Source organism: Bos taurus, chromosome 15 (assembly GCF_002263795.3).
Source record: "Bos taurus isolate L1 Dominette 01449 registration number 42190680 breed Hereford chromosome 15, ARS-UCD2.0, whole genome shotgun sequence".
NCBI lineage: Eukaryota > Metazoa > Chordata > Mammalia > Artiodactyla > Bovidae > Bos > Bos taurus.
In genome coordinates, this window is record NC_037342.1 from 17011878 (window position 1) to 17036825 (window position 24948).

A 24948-nucleotide genomic window follows, 5' to 3' on the forward strand; every position below is an offset into this window, starting at 1 on the left:
GTTATTTATATTTCTCCCGGCAATCTTGATTCCTGCTTCTGCTTCCTCCAGCCCAGCATTTCTCATAATGTACTCTGCATATAAGTTAAATAAACAGGGTAACAATATACAGCCTTGACGTACTCCTTTTCCTATTTGGAACCAGTCTGTTGTTCCATGTCCAGTTCTAACTGTTGCTTCCTGACCTGTATACAGGTTTCTCAAGAGGCAGGTCAGGTGGTCTGGTATTCCCATCTCTTTCAGAAGTTTCCACAGTTTATTGTGATCCACACAGTCAAAGGCTTTGGCATAGTCAATCAAGCAGAAATAGATGTTTTTCTGGAATGTTCTTGCTTTTTCAATGATCCAGCGGATGCTGGCAATTTGATCTCTGGTTCCTCTGCCTTTTCTAAAACAAGCTTGAACATCTGGAAGTTCATGCTTCACATATTGCTGAAGCCTGGCTTGGAGAATTTTGAGCATTACTTTACTAGCGTGTGAGATGAGTGCAACTGTGCGGTAGTTTGAGCATTCTTCGGCATTGTCTTTCTTTGGGATTGGAATAAAAACTGACCTTTTCCAGTCCTGTGGCCACTGCTGAGTTTTCCAAATTTGCTGGCATATTGAGTGCAGCACTTTCACAGCATCATCTTTTAGAATCTGAAATAACTCAACTGGAATTCCATCACCTCCACTAGCTTTGTTTGTAGTGATGCTTCCTAAGGCCAACCTGACTTCACATTCCAGGATATCCAGCTCTAGGTGAGTGGGAGTGATCACACCTTTGAGATTATCTGGGTCATGAAGATCTTTTTTGTACAGTTCTTCTGTGTATTCCTGTCATCTCTTCTTAATAACTTCTGCTTCTGTTAGGTCCATACCATTTCTGTCCTTTATTGAGCCCATCTTTGCCTGAAATGTTCCCTTGGTATCTCTAATTTTCTTGAAGAGATCTCTAGTCTTTCCCATTCTATTGTTTTCCTCTATTTCTTTGCATTGATCACTAAGGAAGGCTTTCTTATCTCTCCTTGCTATTCTTTGGAACTCTGCATTCAAATGGGTATGTCTTTCCTTTTCTCCTTTGCTTTTTGCTTCTCTTCTTTTCACAGCTACTTGTAAGGCCTCTTCAGACAGCCATTTTGCTTTTTTGCATTTCTTTTTCTTGGGGATGGTCTTGCTCCCTGTCTCCTGTACAATGTCATGAACCTCCTCTGTCCATAGTTTATCAGGCACTCTGTCTATCAGATCTAGTCCCTTAAATCTATTTCTCACTTCCACTGTATAGTGATAAGGGATTTGATTTCGGTCATACCTGAATGGTGTAGTGGTTTTCCCCACTTTCTTCAATTTAAGTCTGAATCTGGCTTGTATAACTGAAACTAATACTGTAAGGCAATTATACTTCTTTTTTTTTTTTTCCACTAGAGGAAAAAGTGTGTAACTCCAGAGACACCAAATGGAGATAATGATTACAGTAGATTTTCACTGCAACTAGAGGCAAGTTTTCCCCTTCTTTATAACTTATCGTTAAAAACTATATAATCACCTTTTAGGGTGTTGGAGGAATATTTAGGCCCCATTTTTTATACGTCTGTAGGAATGGAGAGAATTTCTATAAGAGTGAAAGTAATAGGAAGACCTGTTTTTCTCCATTTCTTTACTTCCAACTCTCCACAGAGAAGGCACACCTCAGCTCATTGGTTGGTCTAGAGCCAAACCTTCTTCAATGAGCCCTTTCTTCTACTTTTCAAATCTAACTCTAATTCAGAGTTGAAGTATTAATAAATCCAGTTGGCAACAGATCCAAAGCCATTATCTTTCATGTTTTCTCAGCTGCTGACATTCTGTTTTCATTTATCTTTTATTTCATTTCTACACTGGTTACACAGTTAGGAGGAAAAAACAAAGATATTCTTTACTGTTCCCCTAAAGCTACAAGCCAGGATAAGAGGTAAAATGAAAATAAACAAAACAGAGAAGAGCTCTTTTCCCTTCCTGTCCTCATTACTTTTTAAAGCACTTAGTAAGAATCCACACGTGGAGAGGATAAGATGGTTTGGCCTTATCAAACGTATACCCTAGCTCTATAGACACAGTATCAACATGATCACACAAGCTTAGCAAAAGTTCAAAAGCCAAAGCAAAATTCAGCGATGCTGCTAAGTCGCTTCAGTCGTGTCTGACCCTGTGTGACCCCATAGACGGCAGCCCACCAGGCTCCCCTGTCCCTGGGATTCTCCAGGCAAGAACACTGGAGTGGGTTGCCATTTCCTTCTCCAATGCATGAAAGTAAAAAGTGAAAGTCAAGTCGCTCAGTCATGTCCGACTCTTCATGACCCCAAGGATTGCAGCCTACCAGGCTCCTCCACCCATGGGATTTTCCAGGCAAGAGTACTGGAGTGGGTTGCCAAGCAAATGGAGTAACAGACTGCTTCCAAATAGGAAAAGGAGTACGTCAAGGCTGTATATTGTCACCCTGCCTATTTAACTTATATTCAGAGTACATCATGAGAAACTCTCGGCTGGGTGAAGCACAAGCTGGAATCAAGATTGCTGGGAGAAGTATCAATAACCTCCCATATGCAGATGACACCACCCTTATGGCAGAAAGTGAAGAATTAAAGAGCCTCTTGATGAAACTGAAAGAAGAGAATGAAACGTTGGCTTAAAACTCAACATCCAGAAAACTAAGATCATGGTACCTGGTTCCATTAATTCATGGAAAATAGATGGGGAAACTGTGAAAACAGTGACAGACTTTATTTTCTTGGGCTCCAAAATCAATACAGATAGTGACTGCAGCCATGAAATTACAAGACACATGCTCCTTAGAAGAAAAGTTATGACCAAACTAGACAGCATATTAAAAAGCAGACATTACTTTCCCAACAAAGGTCTGTCTAGTCAAAGCTATGGTTTTTCCAGTAGTCATGTATGAATGTGAGAGTTGGACTATAAAGAAAGCTGAGCACTGAAGAACTGATGCTTTTGAATTATGGTGTTGGAGAAGACTCTTGAGAGTCCCTTGGACTGCAAGGAGATCCAACCAGTCCATCCTAAAGGAAATCAGTCCTGAATATTCACTCGAAGGACTGATGCTGAAGCTGAAACTCCAATACTTTGGCCACATGATGCAAAGAACTGACTCATTTGAAAAGACCCTGATGCTGGGAAAGCTTGAGGGCGGGAGAAGGGGATGACAGAGGATGAGGTGGTTGGATGGCATCACTGACTCAATGGACATGAGCTTGAGTAAACTCTGGGAGTTGGTGATGGACAGGAAAGCCTGGCCTTCTGCAGTCTATGGGGTTGCAAAGAGTCGGACACAACTGAGCGACTGATCTGAACTGAACTAAGCATATGCAAAAAATACTAGAAAACAGTATTTACATCCAGGAACAAGGTAAGATTTTGAAACAACCTCATATTTTAAAGACTCTTCTAGATTTGAAATTTTGATTTCTATCTAAAACTCTATCTTCAGTTTGCATGAAGTGAAGTGAAAATCGCTCAGTCATGTCCAACTCTTTACGACCCCATGAACTATATAGTCCCTGGAATTCTCCAGGCCAGAATACTGAAATGGGTAGCCTTTCCCTTCTCCAGGGGATCTTCCCAACCCAGGGATCGAACCCAGGTCTCCCACATTGTGGGCGGATTCTTTACCCGCTGAGCCACAAGGGAAACTGGAGAATACTGGAGTGGATAGTCTATCCCTTCTCTAGCAGATCTTCCTGACCCAGGAATTGAATCGGGGTCTCCTGCATTGCAGGCGGATTCTTTACCAACTGAGCTATGAGGGAAGGCCTCAGAGCTTCAGTTTGCATGGATTGCTTTAAATCATGCTTTTGATAGCTTCTATAGCAGTTTAAGGGCTTCTCTTGTGGCTCAGCTGGTAAAGAATCCACCTGCAATGCAGGAGTCCTGGGTTCAATTCCTGGGTTGGAAAGATCCTCTGGAGAATGCCAAAGTTGCCTACTCCAGTATTCTGGCCTGGAGAATTCCATGGACTGAATATGTATAGTCCCTGGGGTTGCAAAGAGTAGAACATGACTGAGCAACTTTCAAATAGCAGATCAAATAAAGTACAACTATACTATAAAAATATATCAGTGAATAAACATGAACCTCTTCTTTATTTGTAAAGAAAACAACATTACCCATTACTGTTCAAAGTTTTTGACGGGACTGAATCATTAAATATATGTGAACAAGTTTATCAAAATTCCAGACACATTTTAGTTTTATCTATAGACTGCAGTTACTATCTTTAGCCACTAGATGGCAATGTTGCTACAGTAAATCACTGTAAAATGGCCATTTCGGTTTTACTTAACAAAAGTACCATTACAGGGCTTTCCTGCCATCTAGTGAGCTGATACCTAAAACTCTGGACACCTAAAAGAAGAGACTGTGATAATTTCACATTCTATAAGAAATTAAATACTAATGGTGTCTTTACACTTCATTTTTAACTCTTAATTCATCTGAAATGAGAAATGTGAGAAATCCTATGAAAAGGGCATTGCATAAAGTAAGACATTTGCTGATAGCTAATAAAAGTGTTTGAAAATTTACCTCTGATCCCAAACTGAGAGAAATGATCTCATCCTCAAAAGCAGAATGTGTGTCAATATGAGCAGGAATTCCTGAGATTGAAGATAGGGTAACAGGTCACTTCACTTTTCTTTTTAGTACATTTAAGACATCTCTAAATATAGCCTCAAGGATTATAGTGAAAACATCATTTGATAAACAAGAATCTACTATAATTTTAGGTAAAGGAAACATTTAAGATTAATGTAAATAAAATTAAATTTGTTGTTGCTGCTGTTGTTGAGTCTCTAAACCATGTCTAATTCTTTGTGACCCCGTGGACTGCAGCATGCCAGGCTTCCGTGTCCTTCAATATGCCCAGAGTTTGCTCAAATTCATATCTACTGAGTTAGTGATGCTATTTAACCATCTCAATCTCTGCTGCTCCCTTCTTCTTTGGCTTCAACACATTCCCAGCATCAGGGTGTTTACCAAAGAGTCAGCTATTCCCATCTGGTAGCCAAAGTACTGGAGCTTCACTCTCAGCATCAGTCCTTCCAAAGAATATTCAGTATGGATTTCATTTAGGATTACTGCTTTGATCTCCATGGAGTCCAAGGGACTCTCAAGAGCCTTCTGCAGCACACAATCGAAAGCATCAAATCCTTGGTGCACAGCCTTCTTTATGATCAAACTCTCACATCCATACATGACTACAGGAAAACCAACACTTTGACCATATAGACATTTGTTGGCAAAGTGATGTCTCTGCTTTTAGTACACTGTTTAGGTTTGTCGTAGCTTTCCTTCCAAGGAACAAGTATCTTTTAATTTCATGGCTGCAGTCACCGTCCATGGTGATTTTGGAGCCCAAGAAAATAGTCTGTCACTGTTTCTACTTTTCCCCTTTTATTTTCCATGACATGATGGGAACAGATGCCATGATCTTAGCTTTTTGAACGTTGAGTTTTAAGCCAGCTTTTTCAGTCTTCTATTTCACCCTCATCAAGAAGCTCGTTAGTTCCTCTTCAATTTCTGCCATTATCATGGTATCATCTACATATCTGAGGTTCTTGATATTTCTCCCGGTAATCTTACTTCCAGCTTGTGCTTCATCCAGCCTAGCATTTTGTATAATGTACTCTGCATATAAGTTAAATAAGCAGGGTGGCAATACACAGCCTTTCCTAATTTTGAACCACGCCATTGTCCCATGTCTGTTCTAACTCTTGTGTCTTGACTTGCATATCGGTTTCTCAGGAGACCATTAAGGTGGTCAGAGATAAATTAAACTATCTCTTTAATAATTTTCCAGTTTCTTGTGATTCACAAAGGCAAAGGCTTTAGTGTAGTCAATGCAGAAGTAGATGATATTCTGCAACTCCCTTGCTTTATGATCCAATGGATGTTGGCAATTTGATCTCTGGTTCCTCTGTTTTTTCTAAACCCAGCTTATACATCTGGAATTTCTTGGTTTACACACTGCTGAAGCCTAGCCTAAAGGATTTTGAGCACAAGCTTGCTCAAAGTGTGAAATGTGTGCAACTGTACAGAAGTTGGCTTTAGCACTGTCCTTCTTTGGGACTGGAATGAAAACTGATATTTTCCAATACTGTGGCCAGTGCTGAGTTTACCAAATTTGCTGACATACTATGTGCAGAACTTTAACAGCATCATCGTTTAGGATCTGAAACAGCTTACCTGGAATTCCATCACCATTACTAGATTTGTTCATAGTAATGCTTCCCAAGGCCACTTGACTTCACATTCCAGGATGTCTGGCTCTAGGTGGTTATCAAGGTCATTAAGACTTTTTTTTTTCTGTGTATTCTTGCCACCTGTTCTTAATCTCTTTTGCTTCTGTTAGGTCCTCAGTTTTTGTCCTTTGTCGTGCCCATCCTTGCATGAAATGTTCCCTTGATATCCCCAATTTTCCTGAAGAGATCTCTAGTCTTTCCTATTGATTGTTTTCCTCTATTTCTTTGCATTGTCCACTTGCGAAGGCTTTCTTATCTCTCCTTGATATTCTCTGGAACTCTGCATTCAGATGGCTGTTGCCTTTCACTTCTCTTCTCATCTCAGCTATTTGTAAAGCCTCCTTAGACAATCACTTTGCCTTCTTGCACTTCTTTACTTTTGGGATGGCCTCCTGTACAATGTTATGAACCTCTGTCCATAGTTATTCAGGCACTCTATCAGATCTAACTCCTTGAATTTATTCATCACCTCCACCGTATAATCATAAGGAATTTGATTTAGGTTATTCCTGAATGGCCCAGTGGTTTTCCCTACTTTCGTCTATTTAAACCTGAATTTTGCAATAAGGAGCTCATGATCTGAACCACAGTCAGCTTCTGGTCTTGTTTCTGCTGACTGTATAGAGCTTCTCCATCTTCAGCTACAAACAATATAATCAATCTGATTTTGGTATTGAGCATCTAGTGATGTCCACATGTATATTCATCTTTTGTGTTGCTGGAAGAGGGTGTTTGCTATGACCAGTGCATTCTCTTGGCAAAACTCTGTTAGCCTTTGCCCTGCTTCATTTTGTACTTCTAGGCCAAACTTGCCTGTTAATCCAGGTATCATGTGACTTCCTACTTTTGCATTCCAATCCTCTATAATGAAAAGGACACCCTTTTTTTTGGTATTAGTTCTAGAAGGTCTTATAGGTTTTCATAGAACCAGTCAACTTCAGATTCTTCGGTATTAGTGGTTGGGGCATAGATTTGGATTGCTGATACTGAATGGTTTGCCTTGGAAAAGAACCAAGATCAGTTTTGCACCCAAGTACTGCATTTCAGACCCTTCTGTTGATGATGATGGTTACTCCACTTCTTCTAAGGGATTCTTGTCCACAGTAGTAGATATAATGGTCATCTGAATTAAATTCACCCACTCTCACCCATTTAAATTCACTAATTCCTAAGATGTTGATGTTCACTCTTGCCATCTCCTGCATGACCACATCCAGTTTACCTTGATTCAAGGACCTAACATTCCAGGTTCCTATGCAATACTGTTCTTTACAGCACTGGACTTTACTTTCACCACCAGACATATCTACAACTGTCATTTCTGCTTTGGCCCAGCTTCTTCATTCTTTCTGGAGCTATTAGCAATTACCTCCACTCTTCCCCAGTAGTATAATGGACACTTTCTGACCCATGGGGCTCATCTTCCAGATCACAGCCTTCATGGATCACAGCCTTGTTGTGGCGAAGGTGACTGTGTAATTCAATGAACCTATGAGCCATGCTGTGCAGGGTCACTCAAGATGTCAGGTCATAGTGGAGAGTTCTGACAAAATGTGGTCCACTGGAGGAGGGAACGGCAAACCACTCCAGCATTTTTGCCACGAGAATCCCATGAACAGTATGAAAATTAAACTAGGTCTAAACTAAAAATATAACTTTACATTAAAGCACCGTTGTGACTTGACTGTAAAATCAAGACTTGAGAGTCACTGCTTAACCAGGGCATTTCCCAAATCTCATCCCAAGATAGCTAACAAAATCATTCTGACCTATGAATACTGGATTCCCAAGTACTTGTAGAACAAAAACAACAGCCAGGCATGAAAACTAATCTTATGAATATTTAAGATATGGCTTCTTTCACGAGTCTCTCAATCAACACTGCTGTGGTTTTTCAGTCACTAAGTCATGTCCATCTCTTTATTACTCCATGGACTGCAAAATGACAGGTTTTCCTGTCCATCACCATCTCCCAGAGTTTGCTCAAACTCACGTCCACTGAGTAGGTGATGCCACCCAACTGTCTCATCCTCTGTTGTCCTGTTCTCCTCCTGCCTTCAATCTTTCCAAACATCAAGGTCTTTTTCAACAAGTCAGTTCCTCTCATCAGGTGGCCAAAGTAATGGAGCTTCAGCTTCAGCACCAGTCCTCCCAATGAATATTCAGGGTTGATTTCCTTTAGGATTGACTGGTTTGATATCCCTGCTGTCCAAGGGACTCTCAAGAGTCTTCTCCAGCACCAAAGTTTGAAGGCATCAATTCTTTGGCACTCAGCCTTCTTTATGGTCCAGCTCTCACATCCATACATGACTACTGGAAAAAACCATAGCTTTGACTATATGAACCTTTGCTGGCAAAGTGATATCTATGTTTTTCAATATGTGGTTTAGTTTTGTCATAGCTTTTCTTCCAAGAAGGAAGTATCTTTTAATTTCATGGCTACAGTCACCGTCCACAGTGATTCTGGAATCCAAGAAAATAAGTCTACCACTGTTTCCATTTTTTCCCCATTTATTTACTGTGAAGTGATGGGACCGAATGCCATGATCCTCTTTTTTACAAATATTGAGCTTAAGCCAGCTTTTTCACTCTCCTCTTTCACCTCCATCAAGAAGCTCTTTAGTTCCTCTTTGCTTTCTGCCATTAGGGTGGTACCATTTACATACTGAGATTATTGATACTTCTCCCATCAATCTTGATTCCAATTTGTGATTCATCCAGTCCAGCATTTCACATGGTGTACTCTGTATATAAGTTAAATAAGCAGGGTGACAATATACACCCTGAAACTACATTGACTGAGTATCTCTCTTACTTAAAAGAAACTTTGCTACATTGTGAGAGTATATAAAGCTAGTAAGACACAATCCCTGTCTTTAAGGAGTTTATAGACCAATGGAAACTAAGCTATCACAAAACATGATAAATGCAGAGGGAAAAAAAATGCCATAACTTGTCACTAATAAAGCCCTCAATATCATTTGATTAGTACAAATATCAGATGAAGATGCTGACAAGTGCAAAGAAGTTAATAACCTAAAATTTTTCCATTAAAATGTCATCCTAGAATTATCTTCCACATTCTCTACAGAAGAATAAGAAGATCAAGATGATCTAACTAATTAGCCTTCTTCTTGGTACCTATACATTATTTGATTTCTTCAATTTTACATGCTTTCTTTGTTTTTAAAGAAATCTTCTTCCTCTCCAAAAAACAATGCTGAGGGGGGAACAAAAGAATATTACAAATAACAACATGTCAATCTGTTTACACTTAAGATGCAAATTCCTCAAGAAACTGAGTGTAAAATTGCAAAGGGATTAAAATCAACACAGGTAATGGACATAAGCAAATTACTCTAAAAGTAAATTTAAGCAAAAAAATAATATCTTTGATCTTAGGGAGCTATGTAACCCACTAAATTACGAAATTTATGACTGGAATTGTAAAAGAAGAAATACTCACCATGCCCAGGTTCATACTGGTTTATAGTCAATTGATCAGGTTTATGTTTAATGAATCCTTCCTTCAACCATTTCTCTAAAATGCTTTCACAAATGTCAGGAAGACCTGAAATCAGTAATGATAAAAGTGAAACATACTAAATTATTTACTTTTCATGTTTAACCCAAGAATGAAAAAAACAGTCACTGTGATAAAAATCACACAGCGTTTAGTTTAGTAGTCAGATCCAAACATAACAGTAAGTTCACAAGCAAAAGAAAATAAAAACAAAACTTAATAACCTTTTAAAATTATTTTATTAACTTTATCAAATAAAATATACAAAAGAATTTTGCAGACAACAATTTTGGTATTTTTTAAAGTAGCAATAAAATTATAAAATTTACTATATTATATGGAAACTAGCCTGACCAATTTCTTATTAAATTATTAATTTATTTTAAATTTAATTATTTGAAATGAATTCATTTAAAAAACATGTTTTTCAAAGTAGAACTAAGTTACTTTTATTGGGGTCATAAATGTTATTTCATGAGGCAAAGGAAATCCTTAAATAAGATGAAAGTCATAAAAATACACATAAATTGAATTCCAACAAAGACATCTACCAAAGGATTAATATCTAGATTATATGGTAAAATCTTATTATTAGATTGGACTACTCATTAGAAAAAACTAGCAAAGAAGATGAAAAAGAATTCACAGAAAAGGAAATAAAAATGGCCAATCTCACTAGTAATTGGGTATAAAGTTAAAAGTGATATTTCACATGCAACTGAGGTAGGGGGTAAGGAAGTAAGCACTTTGTGAGAGAATGTTGGTATAGCTCTTTTAGGATGCAATCTGTCAGTGTCTACTGACATTTTTAAGTGAGCATAACTTTGACAGAATTCTAATCCAGCAGTTTCATTTCCCTTGAGCAACTCTTGCTTAACAAATAAAGAGGTGTATACAAAGATATTACTGCAGCACAACTTGTAAAAGCCAAAAGCTAGAAATAACCTAAATATCTAGCAAAAGGAAACTAACTGAATAAGCAATTACTGAATATTCAATAAAATGAAAACCTATATAAGATCTCTAACATATACTGTGATAATGTGACAATATATGAATATATAATTCATGACATACAATATACTGCTACATGTTAACAACTATATACTTAAACAGGTTATTTGGATGTAAATTCATTTATAAAGATTGAAATAATATACACTAAACTGTTAACTGTATTACTTCTGAAGAGGTGTATGGAGTAAGGATAGTGCTCAAGAGAAATTAAATTTAGCTTTATTTGTATGTATAACATTTTTAACACAAAACTACACTATTTAATCTAAATGACTTAACATTTAATCAACTGTTTTATATGTTAACATACAAATAACAAATGAAAAATAATCTCAACCATGATATCCTAATATTATATATTAATATTTTTCCTGAACCAGATCTTATTGTTTGCTAACAATTACTTACCCCCAGGTAACGGCTTATCTTTATCTACATTGTTGTTCTCATAGTGGAATTCATAGCCAAAATGCTTTACTCTTCTGTGTTTTAAGGATTTTTGAACTGTATCAAGAGAAGTAAACTATTTAGGAGAAAAAGAACTTCATTCCTTCATATATTTCAAAGTTAACTTTATGAATAAGGATTAATTTAGTAATGGTAATTTTTGTTAACTGCTAAACTATTGTCTTCAGTAAAATTGAACATTCTACTTCATATCTGCTATTCTTTTAAGTCTAAAATAGAAACAATCTTTTAAGGGTTTCACCCAATCAATTTGAAAAAGCTAAACATATACCCTGCCGCTCACATGACTGCTAATGATCTGGAAACAGAGTAACTACTTTGTAAATTTCTCTAGGACGTTCTTAACTACATTATAATCATAGAGTACTGAACTGCTAATTTCTCATTGTAAAAATTGCCTTAGAGTAGAGAGAACCAAATAAGACAATTTACATGTGTCCCTGTGTATCCTTGGGGAATTGGTTCCCTCAGATGCCAAAATCCAAGGAGGATTAAGTCTCTTACATAAAATAGCGCAGCATTTGCATATAAAGTAAACATATCTTTCACATCCTCCAGAATGCTTTAAATCATCTTTAGATTACTTATAATACCTAGTACAATGTATATGACATGTAAAACAGTTGCATATACAATATATATGTGTGTATATATATATACACTGGGCTTCCCTGGTGGCTTAGAGGTTAAAGCATCTGACCGCAATGCGGGAGACCTGGGTTCGATCCCTGGGTCGGGAAGATCCTCTGGAGAAGGAAATGGCAACCCACTCCAGTATTCTTGCCTACAGAATCCCATGGATGGAGGAGCCCGGTGGGCTACAGTCCATGGGGTCACAAAGAGTCAGACACGACTGAGTGACTGCCAAAATCCAAGGAGGATTAAGTCTCTTACATAAAATCGTGCAGCATTTGCGTATAATCTAAACATATCTTTTACATCCTCCAGAATGCTTTAAATCATCTTTGGATTATTACAATACCTAGTACAATGTATATGACATGTAAAACAGTTGCATATACAATATATATCTGTGTATATCGAAAGTTATGACCAACCTAGATAGCATATTCAAAAGCAGAGACATTACTTTGCCAACAAAGGTCCATCAGGTCAAGGCTATGGTTTTTCCATTGGTCATGTATGGATTTGAGAGTTGGACTGTGAAGAAAGCTGAGTGCCGAAGAATTGATGCTTTTCGAACTGTGGTGTTGGAGAAGACTCTTGAGAGTCCCTTGGACTGCAAGGAGATCCAACCAGTCCATTCTGAAGGAGATCAGCCCTGGGTGTTCTTTCGAAGGAATGATGCTAAGCTGAAACTACAGTACTTTGGCCACCACATGCAAACAGTTGACTCATTGGAAAAGACTCTAATGCTGGGAGGGATTGGGAGCAGGAGGAAAGGGGACAACAGAGGATGAGATGGCTGGATGGCATCACCGACTCGATGGACGTGAGTTTGAGTGAACCCTGGGAGTTGGTGATGGACAGGGAGACCTGGTGTGCTGTGATTCATGGGGTCGCAAAGAGTCGGACACGACTGAGCGACTGAGATGAACTGAACTGATATATATGTTGGGCTTCCCTGGTGGCTCAGAGGTTAAAGCATCTGCCCGCAATGTGGGAGACCTGGGTTTGATTCCTGAGTCGGGAAGATCCTCTAGAGAAGGAAATGGCAACCCACTCTAGTATTCTTGCCTGGAGAATCCCATGGATGGAGGAGCCTGGTGGGCTACAGTCCAGGGAGTTGCAAAGAGTTGGACACAACTGAGCAACTTCACTTTCATATATTATGAACTGCCAACATATTTTACCTTTTGGAACTTTCTAGAATTTTACTTCTTTTTCAGATTTTTTCAACCCAGAGTTGATTGAATTCATGCATACAGAACCCATGAATACAGACAACCAAACGTATGTGAAACAGCTTATTAATGTTAGCTCTACAGTTCAGTTCAGTCGCTCAGTCATGTCCAATTCTTTGCAATCCCATGGACCGCAGCACGTCAGGTTTCCCTATTCATCACCAACTCCTGGAGCTCGCTCAAACTTATGTCCTTTGAGTCGGTGATGCCATCCAACCATCGCATCCTCTGTCATCCCCTCCTCCCCCTGCCTTCAATCTTTCCCAGCATCACAGTCTTTTCCAATGAGTCAGTTCTTTGCATCAGGTAGCCAAAGTATTGGAACTTCAGCTTTGGCATCAGTCCTTCCAACGAATATTCAGGACTGATATCCTTTAGGGTTGATGATTTGATCTCCTGGTAGTCCAAGGGACTCTCAAGAGTCTTCTCCAACACCACAGTTCAAAAGCATCAATTCTTTGATGCTCTGGAAAAACATGACTACTGGAAAAACCATAGCTTTGACAAGATGGACCTCTGTCAACTCCACAAATGTTGGCTAATAAATATACATCAATTTGGAGTTTTAAATTGATACCTATATATAAAAGCTATCTATTATTAATGCTCTTAAGAGTTGTTAGTATGACTTACCTAACAGTGGATCCAGAGCACTTTCAGTAATTTTGAGGAAACAGAATTTAATAAACCAAAGGAGAAGAAGACATTTTGCAGAAGCTTTTAAATATCAGATTTAAAGTTTTACTTACAATTTTGATTTTCTGTATCTTCTGTCCAGTTAACACTCTCCAAAAGCATTTTCTCATCCTCAGAAGAAATAATTTCTTCTATTACTTTGAGACCTGGAGGCAAGGCTTGAAGCCCCAACTCTTTCCACTGTGCTGTGGGAAACAAAATTAAAACAGTCAACATACAAAACTTAAAGTTCTCATAGACAAATAATTCTGTTCAGTTAGCCTTTTACCAGTTCACAAAACCCCTGTGAAATGGAGTATGTCCTGCTGTATCAGTAAACAAGGATGGCACAGTGATCAGCGATTTTGGGCCTCCAAATATAATAAATTGCTGAGCCTGGAGGGCGCCCAATGCCTGCAATCCACCAGCTATCAGCTGCTAGCAATCCCTACAGTGAACAAGGAACTAAGGATATAACAAAATCAAGAAACAGGATGCTTGCCCCAGAGAGATGAGGTTTGTAGAAAGAAGGATTTCAGTAAATAAGTCCCAGATGCTTGCATCTTCCCATACTTAGAAAAGCACTAAATCCCTTGAGATACCTGGTTTTCCTTAATTAACAATCTTTTATGTTCAGACTACCTGCCCCTCTTTGTTGCAAACTTTTCTATAACCTGACTGCTTCCCTCACCTCCTCAAAGCAGAGCTTTGAGGGCTACTTGAGATGCTGCCTCCTGGGCTTGAAGTCCCAAGAATTCTCACTGAAAACTCTCTACTTTCAGGCTGTGACTAGTTTTTTTAGTTGACACTTGGCTGATGGACAAGGGAACCAGAGCAGATTCCTCTTCTTCACCTGGATGCTACAGAGATCCAGAGCCTTGGTTCCTTTGCCCATCAGCCTGCTCGGCCAGTCCAGGTGAATCTGGGTGAGTCTCTCCTGGTTCTAGGATTTCCCATTATTGGCTGATGATCCTAAGTTTTATTCAGTGGGGGAAGAAGTTATCCTCGAAACTTGGTTTCAAGGTGTACCTGGCTGCTCAGTTTAGACACAGGGTGGGATACCCTCAGTCAGAGGACTAGAAAGATTCTGCTCCAGCAGGGAACCCTCAGTGTTAAGGCACTGGGAAGGCTCAGTTTGGATACTGAGTAGATAGCCTCAGTTAAGAGACTTTGCTCAGTTAAACACTGAGTAAGGTAGGACTGAGTTATTAGGGGTAAGACTGACTTGTTGTTTTTCCTTGATTTGGTTTACCTTAACAGAGTGGCTCAAAATAAAATAAAAATCTTATGAGAACTTCTGAGCTCCAAAGGGACTCTTCTTTCCAGCCAGCAATGGCTTTCTCAGGTGACAGAAACTTGCAGGACTGGTAGAGGCAGACCTCTAGGTCTGTAGGTGCATGAGGCTGCACCTACAGGGAAACCCACTCACATAATTAACAATCTGCTCAACCAGGGACGTGCATAAGAATGGGCCATTCCCCAATCTGAGCACTTGTGGAAGTCTTATACTTCACTGGGATACCCAAGGCACATAAGAGGGGGCTGAAACAACTCTGAGGCAAAACCAGAAGAGTAAGCCTTCAAGCAGCACACGCTGGTCTGCCACATGATCCTCATTAGCAATTTTGTCTTGACAAACTGACTTCAAAATGGGAAACAAAGGTTTCAAAATAAAAGAAAAAGTAAGGACAAAGTTCTAGTACCCTAGCTGGGCAAATGTATGTTACAAAACTTACAAGTGTTTACTTGATCGGAAATTGGAGAAAATCTCACCCTGGAAATTGAGGGGGCTCTTCACTGCAAACACAGTTAAAGTTAAAACCTGGCTTGGTAAAACCTTCTTTATACAAGATGGTTACATCTCTTTTGCTTAAATTAACTGTGAAATAGGCATGTTCCATTGGGGAATAATTCCCCTGCATGGTATTATAAGACAAGGCATATAGATTACCACTAAGAACATACTAACTGAATGTACTAACCAGCAGTTACCTGAACCACACAAACAAGCAAAAACTGGGAACTAACATGCAAGGGGTAATTAATATAAAACTAGTGATTTTGCTTTAGTTTAACTCATAAACTCAGAATAGTCTTTGCTGAATGTTTTATACAAACCTTTAAAGGCATGATAAATTAAATTCTAAAATTATAGAACACAGAATTTTGTAAAATACATTTCAGTTCAATTAAAATCTTGTCACTGATTTCAGTAACTTTAGGTGATAGAACTGTTCTTCGTGGAGCTAAAAACAACTGTCTTTCTCTTCCAAATCTCTAAAACCAGAATGTGAATACAGGCCATAAGGACCTGAGACTGAGCCCAATTAACTCAAGCACACAAAACCTAAAACAAAGGGGAAAAAATGGCAGTTTTAAAATTCAAACCACTGGAAATGCTCCCTTAGCCAAACTTACAGATAACAAGCCTTAGTCATCTGAGCAAGCAATCTTAATGTATTCTGTTTGTAAACTAGTAAGTTTATATTGTTATATGTGATTCATATCTAAGCTTTTAGTAAAGCCATGAGATCTCTAGTTTGCCTGTTTATGTCTGTGTACACATTATACATATGAGATATCTCTACTTCTAGAAAGTACTATCAAAATTAAGTCTATAAAGAGTTATACTTAATTTTAATAAAAAGCATTTACATTTAAAATGGCAAAGATGATTTTCAGGTTCATGTGAACTGAGAAATATTCACTATTAGGCTGATATCTGATATTGATGCTTAAGATTGTTGATCTAATTAAGACATGTTAAGATTATTGTCAGACAGGACTGAGCGACTGAACTGAACTGAACTGAACTGAAGACGATTGTACCTAACCTAGGTTTAATAAATAAGACCTTACTAGATCTCTTGCAAGAAAAATAACTTGACATGAAATAAATTTAAAGTAAAAGTAAATGAAATAAGAACTTTGGTATAAAGACTTCAATGTAATTACATTTTAGAAATATCTACTTAAAATGATCTTTCCAGATATTTGGTAACTTAAAGTTCTAGAACTGTGTTAAATTAAGTGATGAAAGTTTATTAAATAGCTAAAAAGATACTGAGACATCAATTACTAATAGAAAAATTAAGGTAGTTGGAAATATTGTTGAAAATGTTTGATATCACCTGAGATGTTCTCTATAAGAAAACAAATGTTTTTAAAATTATCACTGGTGTTTATGCTCACCAATTTATAGAATGCTTCCCTGATAGCTCAGTTGGTAAAGAATCCACCTGGAATGCAGGAGACCCTGGTTCAATTCCTGGTTTGGGAAGATCTGCTGGAGAAGGGATAGGCTACCCACTCCAGTATTCTTGGGCTTCCCTTGTGGCTCAGCTGGTAAAGAATCTGCCGGCAATGTGGGAGACCTGGGTTCAATCCCTGGGTTGGGAAGATCCCCTGGAGAAGCGAAAGGCTATCCACTCCAGTATTTTGGCCTGGAGAATTCCATGGACTGTATAGTACATGGGGTCAAAAAGAGTCTGACACGACTGAGCCACTTCACTTTCACTTTCAATTTAAAGACAGTTCATAATTGCTTGTTAGCTTTACTAAAAATCAAAGCTTTAAGAGTTGAGGATTCTAATTTAAACATGTAGTTAATGTGAATAAGAATAACACAGTAACATTTCAGTATACAATAAGAAGTAGAATGCATGATTTCAGTAAAGAAGGTATGAGAAATGGAATTACATTTTATTAAAAAAAAATATGAGCTGGTTAATTTTATTTGGATGGAAAATGAGACACAGGATGGATACAGAAAGTGATGAGAGAGTGTGGAAACAAACCCTGAGGAAAGAGTTCTATACACAGTCAGGATTAACCAAATTTAGACTGAAGTTGTTGAGTAAATGGACTTTAAGTGAGCTAGGACAGGACTGGAATTTAATTTGTTAAAATACTCCTTTTATAATAGATTGTGTGAGTTTCTGCACCCTTAAATGATCTATATTTATTTTCTTTTAATAGTTTTTGTGACTTTGGTTAAAAGAATAGGTATCATTTCATTGACCTATGATCCTGTTATGTTTTAAAACCTTTATGATATTTCTAACAAACTTCCCAAATATCAAAATCTAACTAAAGCTCTTTTAGTCTCCAGCTAACTCTGGGATGGATACTTTGAAGAAGCGTCTTTGAGACATCTCAGAGATGAATATTAAACTAAGTTTATTTGGTATTTTTATCTTCCCAACCCAGGGATTAAACCCAGGTCTCCCACATTTTACACAGATTCTTTACTATCTGAGCCACCAGAGAAGCCCCAACTCAAAAACATTCTCAAGTGATTGAAGATGAACTTTAGGTTGTAATGTATGGATAAATATCATTAATACAGATATTCCAAAATTTATATGACATCCCTAACATCTGGTATGTCCTGATATAATGTTATCAGTCATAATTGTAATGATTATACTAACATATTATATGTTGCAGAAATATCCAAGTTTCCTAATTACATTGTACTCAACTCTATACCATGCTATTTTAAGTTTTGTCCTTTACAGACTATCATAATTTTATACTGCTTTTACACAATAAAGATTTTCAAGAAGACATAGAAAGAACTTTAAAAAAAAATGTGTTTCTGATAGGCTTAATGCTACTAAATTGTATAACAAATTACAAACTGTAATGGAAAACCTGCTTACTTCATACAGATCAAAAGGAATCAATTACATGGGACTAAATGAACTGATAAATGTGATAAATAACTTTGACTTCAGAACATACTAACTTCAATCTGTTTAAATAAACTTTTTTTTTATGCTGTGACTTACAAGTTGATAAAGAATGCCTTTGTAAATAAAGATAAAACATTTTCAGTATTCTCTCTGCCTGCTGCTGCTAAGTCACTTCTGTTGTGTCCGACTCTGTGTGACCCCATAAATGACAGCCCACCAGGCTCCCCCGTCCCTGGGATTCTCCAGGCAAGAACACCGGAGTGGGTTGCCATTTCCTTCTCCAATGCATGAAAGTGAAAAGTGAGTGAAGAAGCTCAGTCGACCTTGCCAAGATTTGGCTTCTCCGGCTGGCCTTCCTATGGACTTGATGGTATTGCAACTTGATTACAACTAGTTATACTAATAATTTGTTCTTTAACTTGTTTTCTGTTTCCAAATTGTTTATATCTTTATCTCTCTGCTACACTATGACTTTGTCAATGTTACTAGCTACATTACTTATAATATTTTTGTCTCTTACAGTATGTGACCAGGCATCCAACAAATGTAATGATGATTACATAACTTCAAGCAACTGGTCAAAAATGTAGTTCTATATGCCATCAATAATTGTGATAGTGTGATTCTAGGTGTGGGAGGAAGCAGGCAAGGGAAAATATCTCGTGGATCCTAATAGGTTAAAAGATAGAGGATCCAGAGAATCTTTTATTATCTGTCAATGAGTCTAATCTACTACCATAGTGGCTCAGACAGTAAAGAGTCTGTCTACAATGCAGGAGACCCAGGTTCGATCCCTGGGTCGAACTTGGGAAGATCCCCTGGAGAAGGAAATGGCAGCCCACTCCAGTATTCTTGCCTGGAAAATCCCATGGACCAAGGAGTGGTGGCTGCACAGGTGCAGGAGGGCCTAGAGGAGCTATTCCACATTCAAGGTCAGGAGGGGCAGCACTGAGGAGATACCAAGGTAAGGAGCAGCAGATGCGCTTTGCTGCAGCAGCCGTGAAGAGATAACCCACGCCAAGGTAAGAGAAACCCAAGTAAGATGGTAGGTGTTGCAAGAGGGCATCAGAAGGCAGACACACTGAAACCATAATCACAGAAAACTAGTCAATCTGATCACACTAGGACCATAGCCTTGTCTAACTCAATGAAAACTAAGCCATGCCCGTGGGGCCACCCAAGATGGGTGGGTCACGGTGGAGAGGTCTGACAGAATATGGTCCACTGGAAAAGAGAATGGCAAACTACTTCAGTATTCTTGCCTTGAGAATCCCATGAACAGTATGAAAAGGCAAAATGATAGGATACCGAAAGAGGAACTCCCTAGGTCAATAGGTGCCCAATATGCTACTGCAGATCAGTGGAGAAATAACCCCAGAGCGAATGAAGGGATGGAGCCAAAGCAAAAACAATACCCAGTTGTGGATGTGACTGGTGATAGAAACAAGGTCCGATGCTGTAAACAGCAATATTGCCTAGGAACCTGGAATGTCAGGTCCATGAATCAAGGCAAATTGGAAGTAGGTCAAACAGGAGATGGCAAGAATGCACGTGGACATTCTAGGAATCAGCGAACTCAAATGGACGGGAATGGGTGAATTTAACTCAGATGACCACTATATCTACTACTGTGGGCAGGAATCCCTTAGAAGAAATGGAGTAGCCATCGTGGTCAACAAAAGAGTCCAAAATGCAGTACCTGGATGCAATTTCAAAAACGACAGAATAATCTCTGTTTGTTTCCAAGGCAAACCATTCAATATCACAGTAATCCCAGTCTATGCCCCAACAAGTAATACTGAAGAAGCTGAACGGTTCTATGAAGACCTACAAGACCTTTTAGAACTAACACCCAAAAAAGATGTCCTTTTCATTATAGGGGACTGGAATGCAGAAGTAGGAAGTCAAGAAACACCTGGAGTAACAGGCAAATTTGGCCTTGGAATACGGAATGAAGGAGGACAAAGACTAATAGAGTTTTGCCAAGAAAATGCACTGGTCATAGCAAACACCCTCTTCCAACAACACAAGAGAAGACTCTACACATGGACATCACCAGATGGTCAACATCAAAATCAGACTGATTATATTCTTTGCAGCCAAAGATGGAGAAGCTCTACACAGTCAACAAAAACAAGACCAGGAGCTGACTGTGGCTCAGATCATGAATTCCTTATTGGCAAATTCAGACTTAAATTGAAGAAAGTAGGGAAAAACCACCAGACCATTCAGGTTGACCTAAATCAAATCCTTTATGATTATACAGTGGAAGTGAGAAATAGATTTAAGGGACTAGATCTGACAGATAGAGTGCCTGATGAACTATGGACGGAGGTTCGTGACATTGTATAGGAGACAGGGATCAAGACCATGTCCATGGGAAAGAAATGCAAAAAAGCAAAATGGCTGTCTGAGGAGGCCTTACAAATAGCTGTGAAAAGAAGAGAAGTGAAAAGCAAAGGAGAAAAGGAAAGATATAAGCATCTGAATGCAGAGTACCAAAAAATAGCAAGAAGAGATTAAGAAAGCCCTCCTCAGGGATCAATGCAAAGAAATAGAGGAAAACAACAGAATGGGGAAGACTAGAGATCTCTTCAAGAAAATTAGAGATACCAAGGGAACATTTTATGCAAAGATGGGCTCGATAAAGGACAGAAATGGTATGGACCTAACAGAAGCAGAAGATATTAAGAAGAGGTGGCAGGAATACACAGAAGAACTGGACAAAAAAGATCTTCACGACCCAGATAATCACGATGGTGTGATCACTCATCTAGAGCCAGACATCCTGGAATGTGAAGTCAAGTGGGCCTTAGAAAGCATCACTACAAACAGAGCTAGTGGAGGTGATGGAATTCCAGTTGAGCTATTCCAAATCCTGAAAGATGATGCTGTTAAAGTGCTGCACTTAATATGTCAGCAAATGTGGAAAACTCAGCAGTGGTCACAGGACTGGAAAAGGTCAGTTTTCATTCCAATCTCAAAGAAAGGCAATGCCAAAGAATGCTCAAACTACCGCACAGTTGCACTCATCTCACATGCTAGTAAAGTAATGCTCAAAATTCTCCAAGCCAGGCTTCAGCAATACCTGAACCATGAACTTCCAGATGTTCAAGCTGGTTTTCAAAAAGGCAGAGGAACCAGAGATCAAAATGCCAACATCTGCCTGATCATCGAAATAGCAAGAGAGTTCCAGAAAAACATCTATTTCTGCTTTATTGACTATGCCAAAGCCTTCGACTGTGTGGATCACAATAAACTGTGGAAAATTCTGAAAGAGATGGGAATACCAGACCACCTGACCTGCCTCTTGAGAAACCTATATGCAGGTCAGGAAGCAACAGTTAGAACTGGACATGGAACAACAGACTGGTTCCAAATAGGAAAAGGAGTACGTCAAGGCTGTATATTGTCACCCTGCTTATTTAACTTATATGCAGAGTACATCATGAGAAATGCTGGACTGGAAGAAGCACAAACTGGAATCAAGATTGATGGGAGAAATATCAATAACCTCAGATTTGCAGATGACACCACCCTTATGGAAGAAAGTGAAGAGGAACTAAAAAGCCTCTTGATGAAAGTGAAAGTGGAGAGTGAAAAAGTTGGCTTAAAGCTCAATATTCAGAAAACGAAGATCATGGCATCTGGTCCCATCACTTCATGGGAAATAGATGGGGAAACAGTGGAAACAGTGTCAGACTTTATTTTTGGGGGCTCCGAAATCACTGCAGATGGTGACTGCAGCCATGAAATTAAAAGACGCTTCTTACTCCTTGGAAGAAAAGTTATGACCAACCTAGATAGCATACTGAAAAGCAGAGACATTACTTTGCCAACAAAGGTCCGTCTAGTCAAGGCTATGGTTTTTCCAGTGATCATGTATGGATGTGAGAGTTGGAGAGTGAAGAAAGCTGAGCGCTGAAGAATTGATGCTTTTTAACTGTGGTGTTGGAGAAGACTCTTTGAGAGTCCCTTGGACTGCAAGGAGATCCAACCAGTCCATTCTGAAGGAGATCAGCCCTGGGATTTCTTTGGAAGGAATGATGCTAAAGCTGAAACCCAGTACTTTGGCCACCTCATGCGAAGAGTTGACTCATTGGAAAAGACCCTGATGCTGGGAGGGATTGGGGGCGGGAGGAGAAGGGGACGACAGAGGATAAGATGGCTGGATGGCATCACTAACTTGATGGACGTGAGTATGAGTGAACTCCGGGAGTTGGTGATGGACAGGGAGGCCTGGCGTGCTGTGATTCATGGGGTCGCAAAGAGTCGGACAGGACTGAGCAACTGAACTGAACTGGACTGAGTCTAATCTGGAAATTACCAGAAGTGGCATATCAACAAGAAAGAACTTTGGTCCAATCTGGGATAATCCGCCAAGTACCATGCGACAAAAAATAGTCATGAAATGTCTCTCAAATATTGGTCAAATTTCCGACCATGGGCAGAGACTGTGAAATGGGAGTATTTCCTGCCATATCAGTAATCAAGGATATAAAAACCATCAGTGATTTCTTGCCTCCAAATGTAAACTGCTGAGCCCAGAGGGCACCCAAAAGAGAGGACAATGCCTTCAATACAGCAACTGTCAGCTGTCACCACTCCCTATGTTGAATGAAGAACTAAGGATATAATAAAATCAAGAAACAGGGGTGGTTCCAAGATGGCAGAGGAACAGGATGGGGCGACCACTTTCTCCCCCACAAATTCATCAAAAGATCATTTGAATATGGAGAAACTTCCACAAAACAACTTCTCAACACTGGCAAAGGACACCAGACACTCATAAAGGTAGCCCAATGTCTTCACAAGGAGGTAGGACAAAAGATAAAAGATGAAAACAAAGATAAAAGATTTAGAGATGGAGACCTGTCCCAGGGAGGGAGTCGTGAAGGAGGAAAAGCTTCCACACAATAGGAAATACTTTCCCAGGCTGTCAGTGGGGAGCTGTGGAGTCTCAGCCACCAGCATAACTGGAAAAAAAAAAAAGAAAACCCACAGAATACACGCCTAACCACAACTACCAGTGGAGAAGTGGCTCAGATACCATCTGCCACCAGTGAGTGGGGGCTGGGCAGGGAGGCACAGGCTGGATCATCAGTCCTTAGGATAAATACCAGGTTTGGATGACCTGCGAACAATCTGAGTAGGCTAATGTGACATAGCAACCAAAACTATGGGATCGCCAGAGAGATGAAAAAAAAAAAAGGATGTTTCCTACAAAAGGCTCTAACGCCAGTGGTAACACCTGGAGCACTCACAGAACAAAAGACTGCATCTGCATCCTAGCAAATACCAAAGGAGAGGAAGCTAGCTGCTATTTGAAGCCCTCCCTCCCCGGAGGCAGAGAGGCAGGTGTGCGACAGCCAGAGTCGCAAGGCAAGGGGCCACTGCAATGTTGGCCCAAGAGACTGCATCTTTCACCAAGCTGTAAACAGGCTGCCAGCTAACTACATCTTCCTGGGATCCTGGAAGGTCCACATCCACCAGGAGAGTCACAGCCTGAGATCAGCTTCCCAGAGGAGACACATGGGACACATGGGACTAGGCCCTCGTGGCACACACAGGAAACCAAGCAGCAGGGACTAGGGAGGTGGGTAAGATGCATGACCCACCTGGGACCGTGGGCTCGCCAAGCACTGGTCGCTTGAGCAGCTTGGACCTGGGATGAGCACTAAACAGACACCCCATCTGGGCCTGTACCCTTGTGGGGCACCCAGGAACCTGAGAGGCTTAGACTTGTGAAGTGCACAAAACACAGGATCCACTTGGGACAGGACCCTCACGGAGCACCCTGAGCCTGAGCACTGTGGACCCGGAAAGTACACTCCGCCTTGGGCTGTGGCAAACCCAGGGTGGTCCATCCAATGCGAGCATTGCCCACACATGCCAGCAGTATTTGTTTGCAATGTTCCCCCCTCTCCACAGCACAACTGAACAAGTGAGCCAAAATAAGTGGCCATCTTCGCCCCCTCATGTCAAGGCAGAAATTAAGACACTGAAGATACTTGCAAACAGAGCAAGCCAAAATAAACAAAGAAGGGGTAGCCACCCTGGAAGTGACAGGTGCAACAAATTAAAACCCTGACGTTAATGCTGATACTGTGTATTTTGGGGGCAGCTATAGACCTGGAGAACAAGTACAAGCCAGAACACAATCTGACACAGAACTGAACCCACATTGCCCGCAACAGCTCCATAGAAATCCCTACATGTATTTTTACTATTATCACCTTTCAATTTTTGAAAACTTGAATTCTTTATTACTCCTTTAACTTTCATTTTTATAGCCTACTGTCACCTTTCTAAAAAAAAAAGAAACTATTTTTTAAAAAACAAATTCCATAAAAAGATAAAAAATATCTTTTTAATTTTTGTGATCAATTTTATATTTTCTATATTGGATCTTTGGGAGTTTAACCTCTAGT

General features: G+C 39.5%; 1 protein-coding gene across 3 annotated transcripts in view; it reads right to left on the reverse strand.

Moving 5' to 3' along the window:
• The window catches only part of ALKBH8 (alkB homolog 8, tRNA methyltransferase), a 125320-nt gene that overhangs the window by 78143 nt on the left and 22229 nt on the right, over positions 1–24948 (reverse strand). For 2 of the 3 annotated variants that reach the window (XM_010812311.4, NM_001080341.2), the window contains 4 exon segments: positions 13895–14026; positions 11221–11316; positions 9739–9843; positions 4558–4628 (listed from right to left, as the gene is read on the reverse strand). In XM_010812311.4, coding sequence (XP_010810613.3) covers positions 4558–4628; positions 9739–9843; positions 11221–11316; positions 13895–14026 — 404 coding nt within the window. 3 annotated transcript variants of the gene reach the window in all.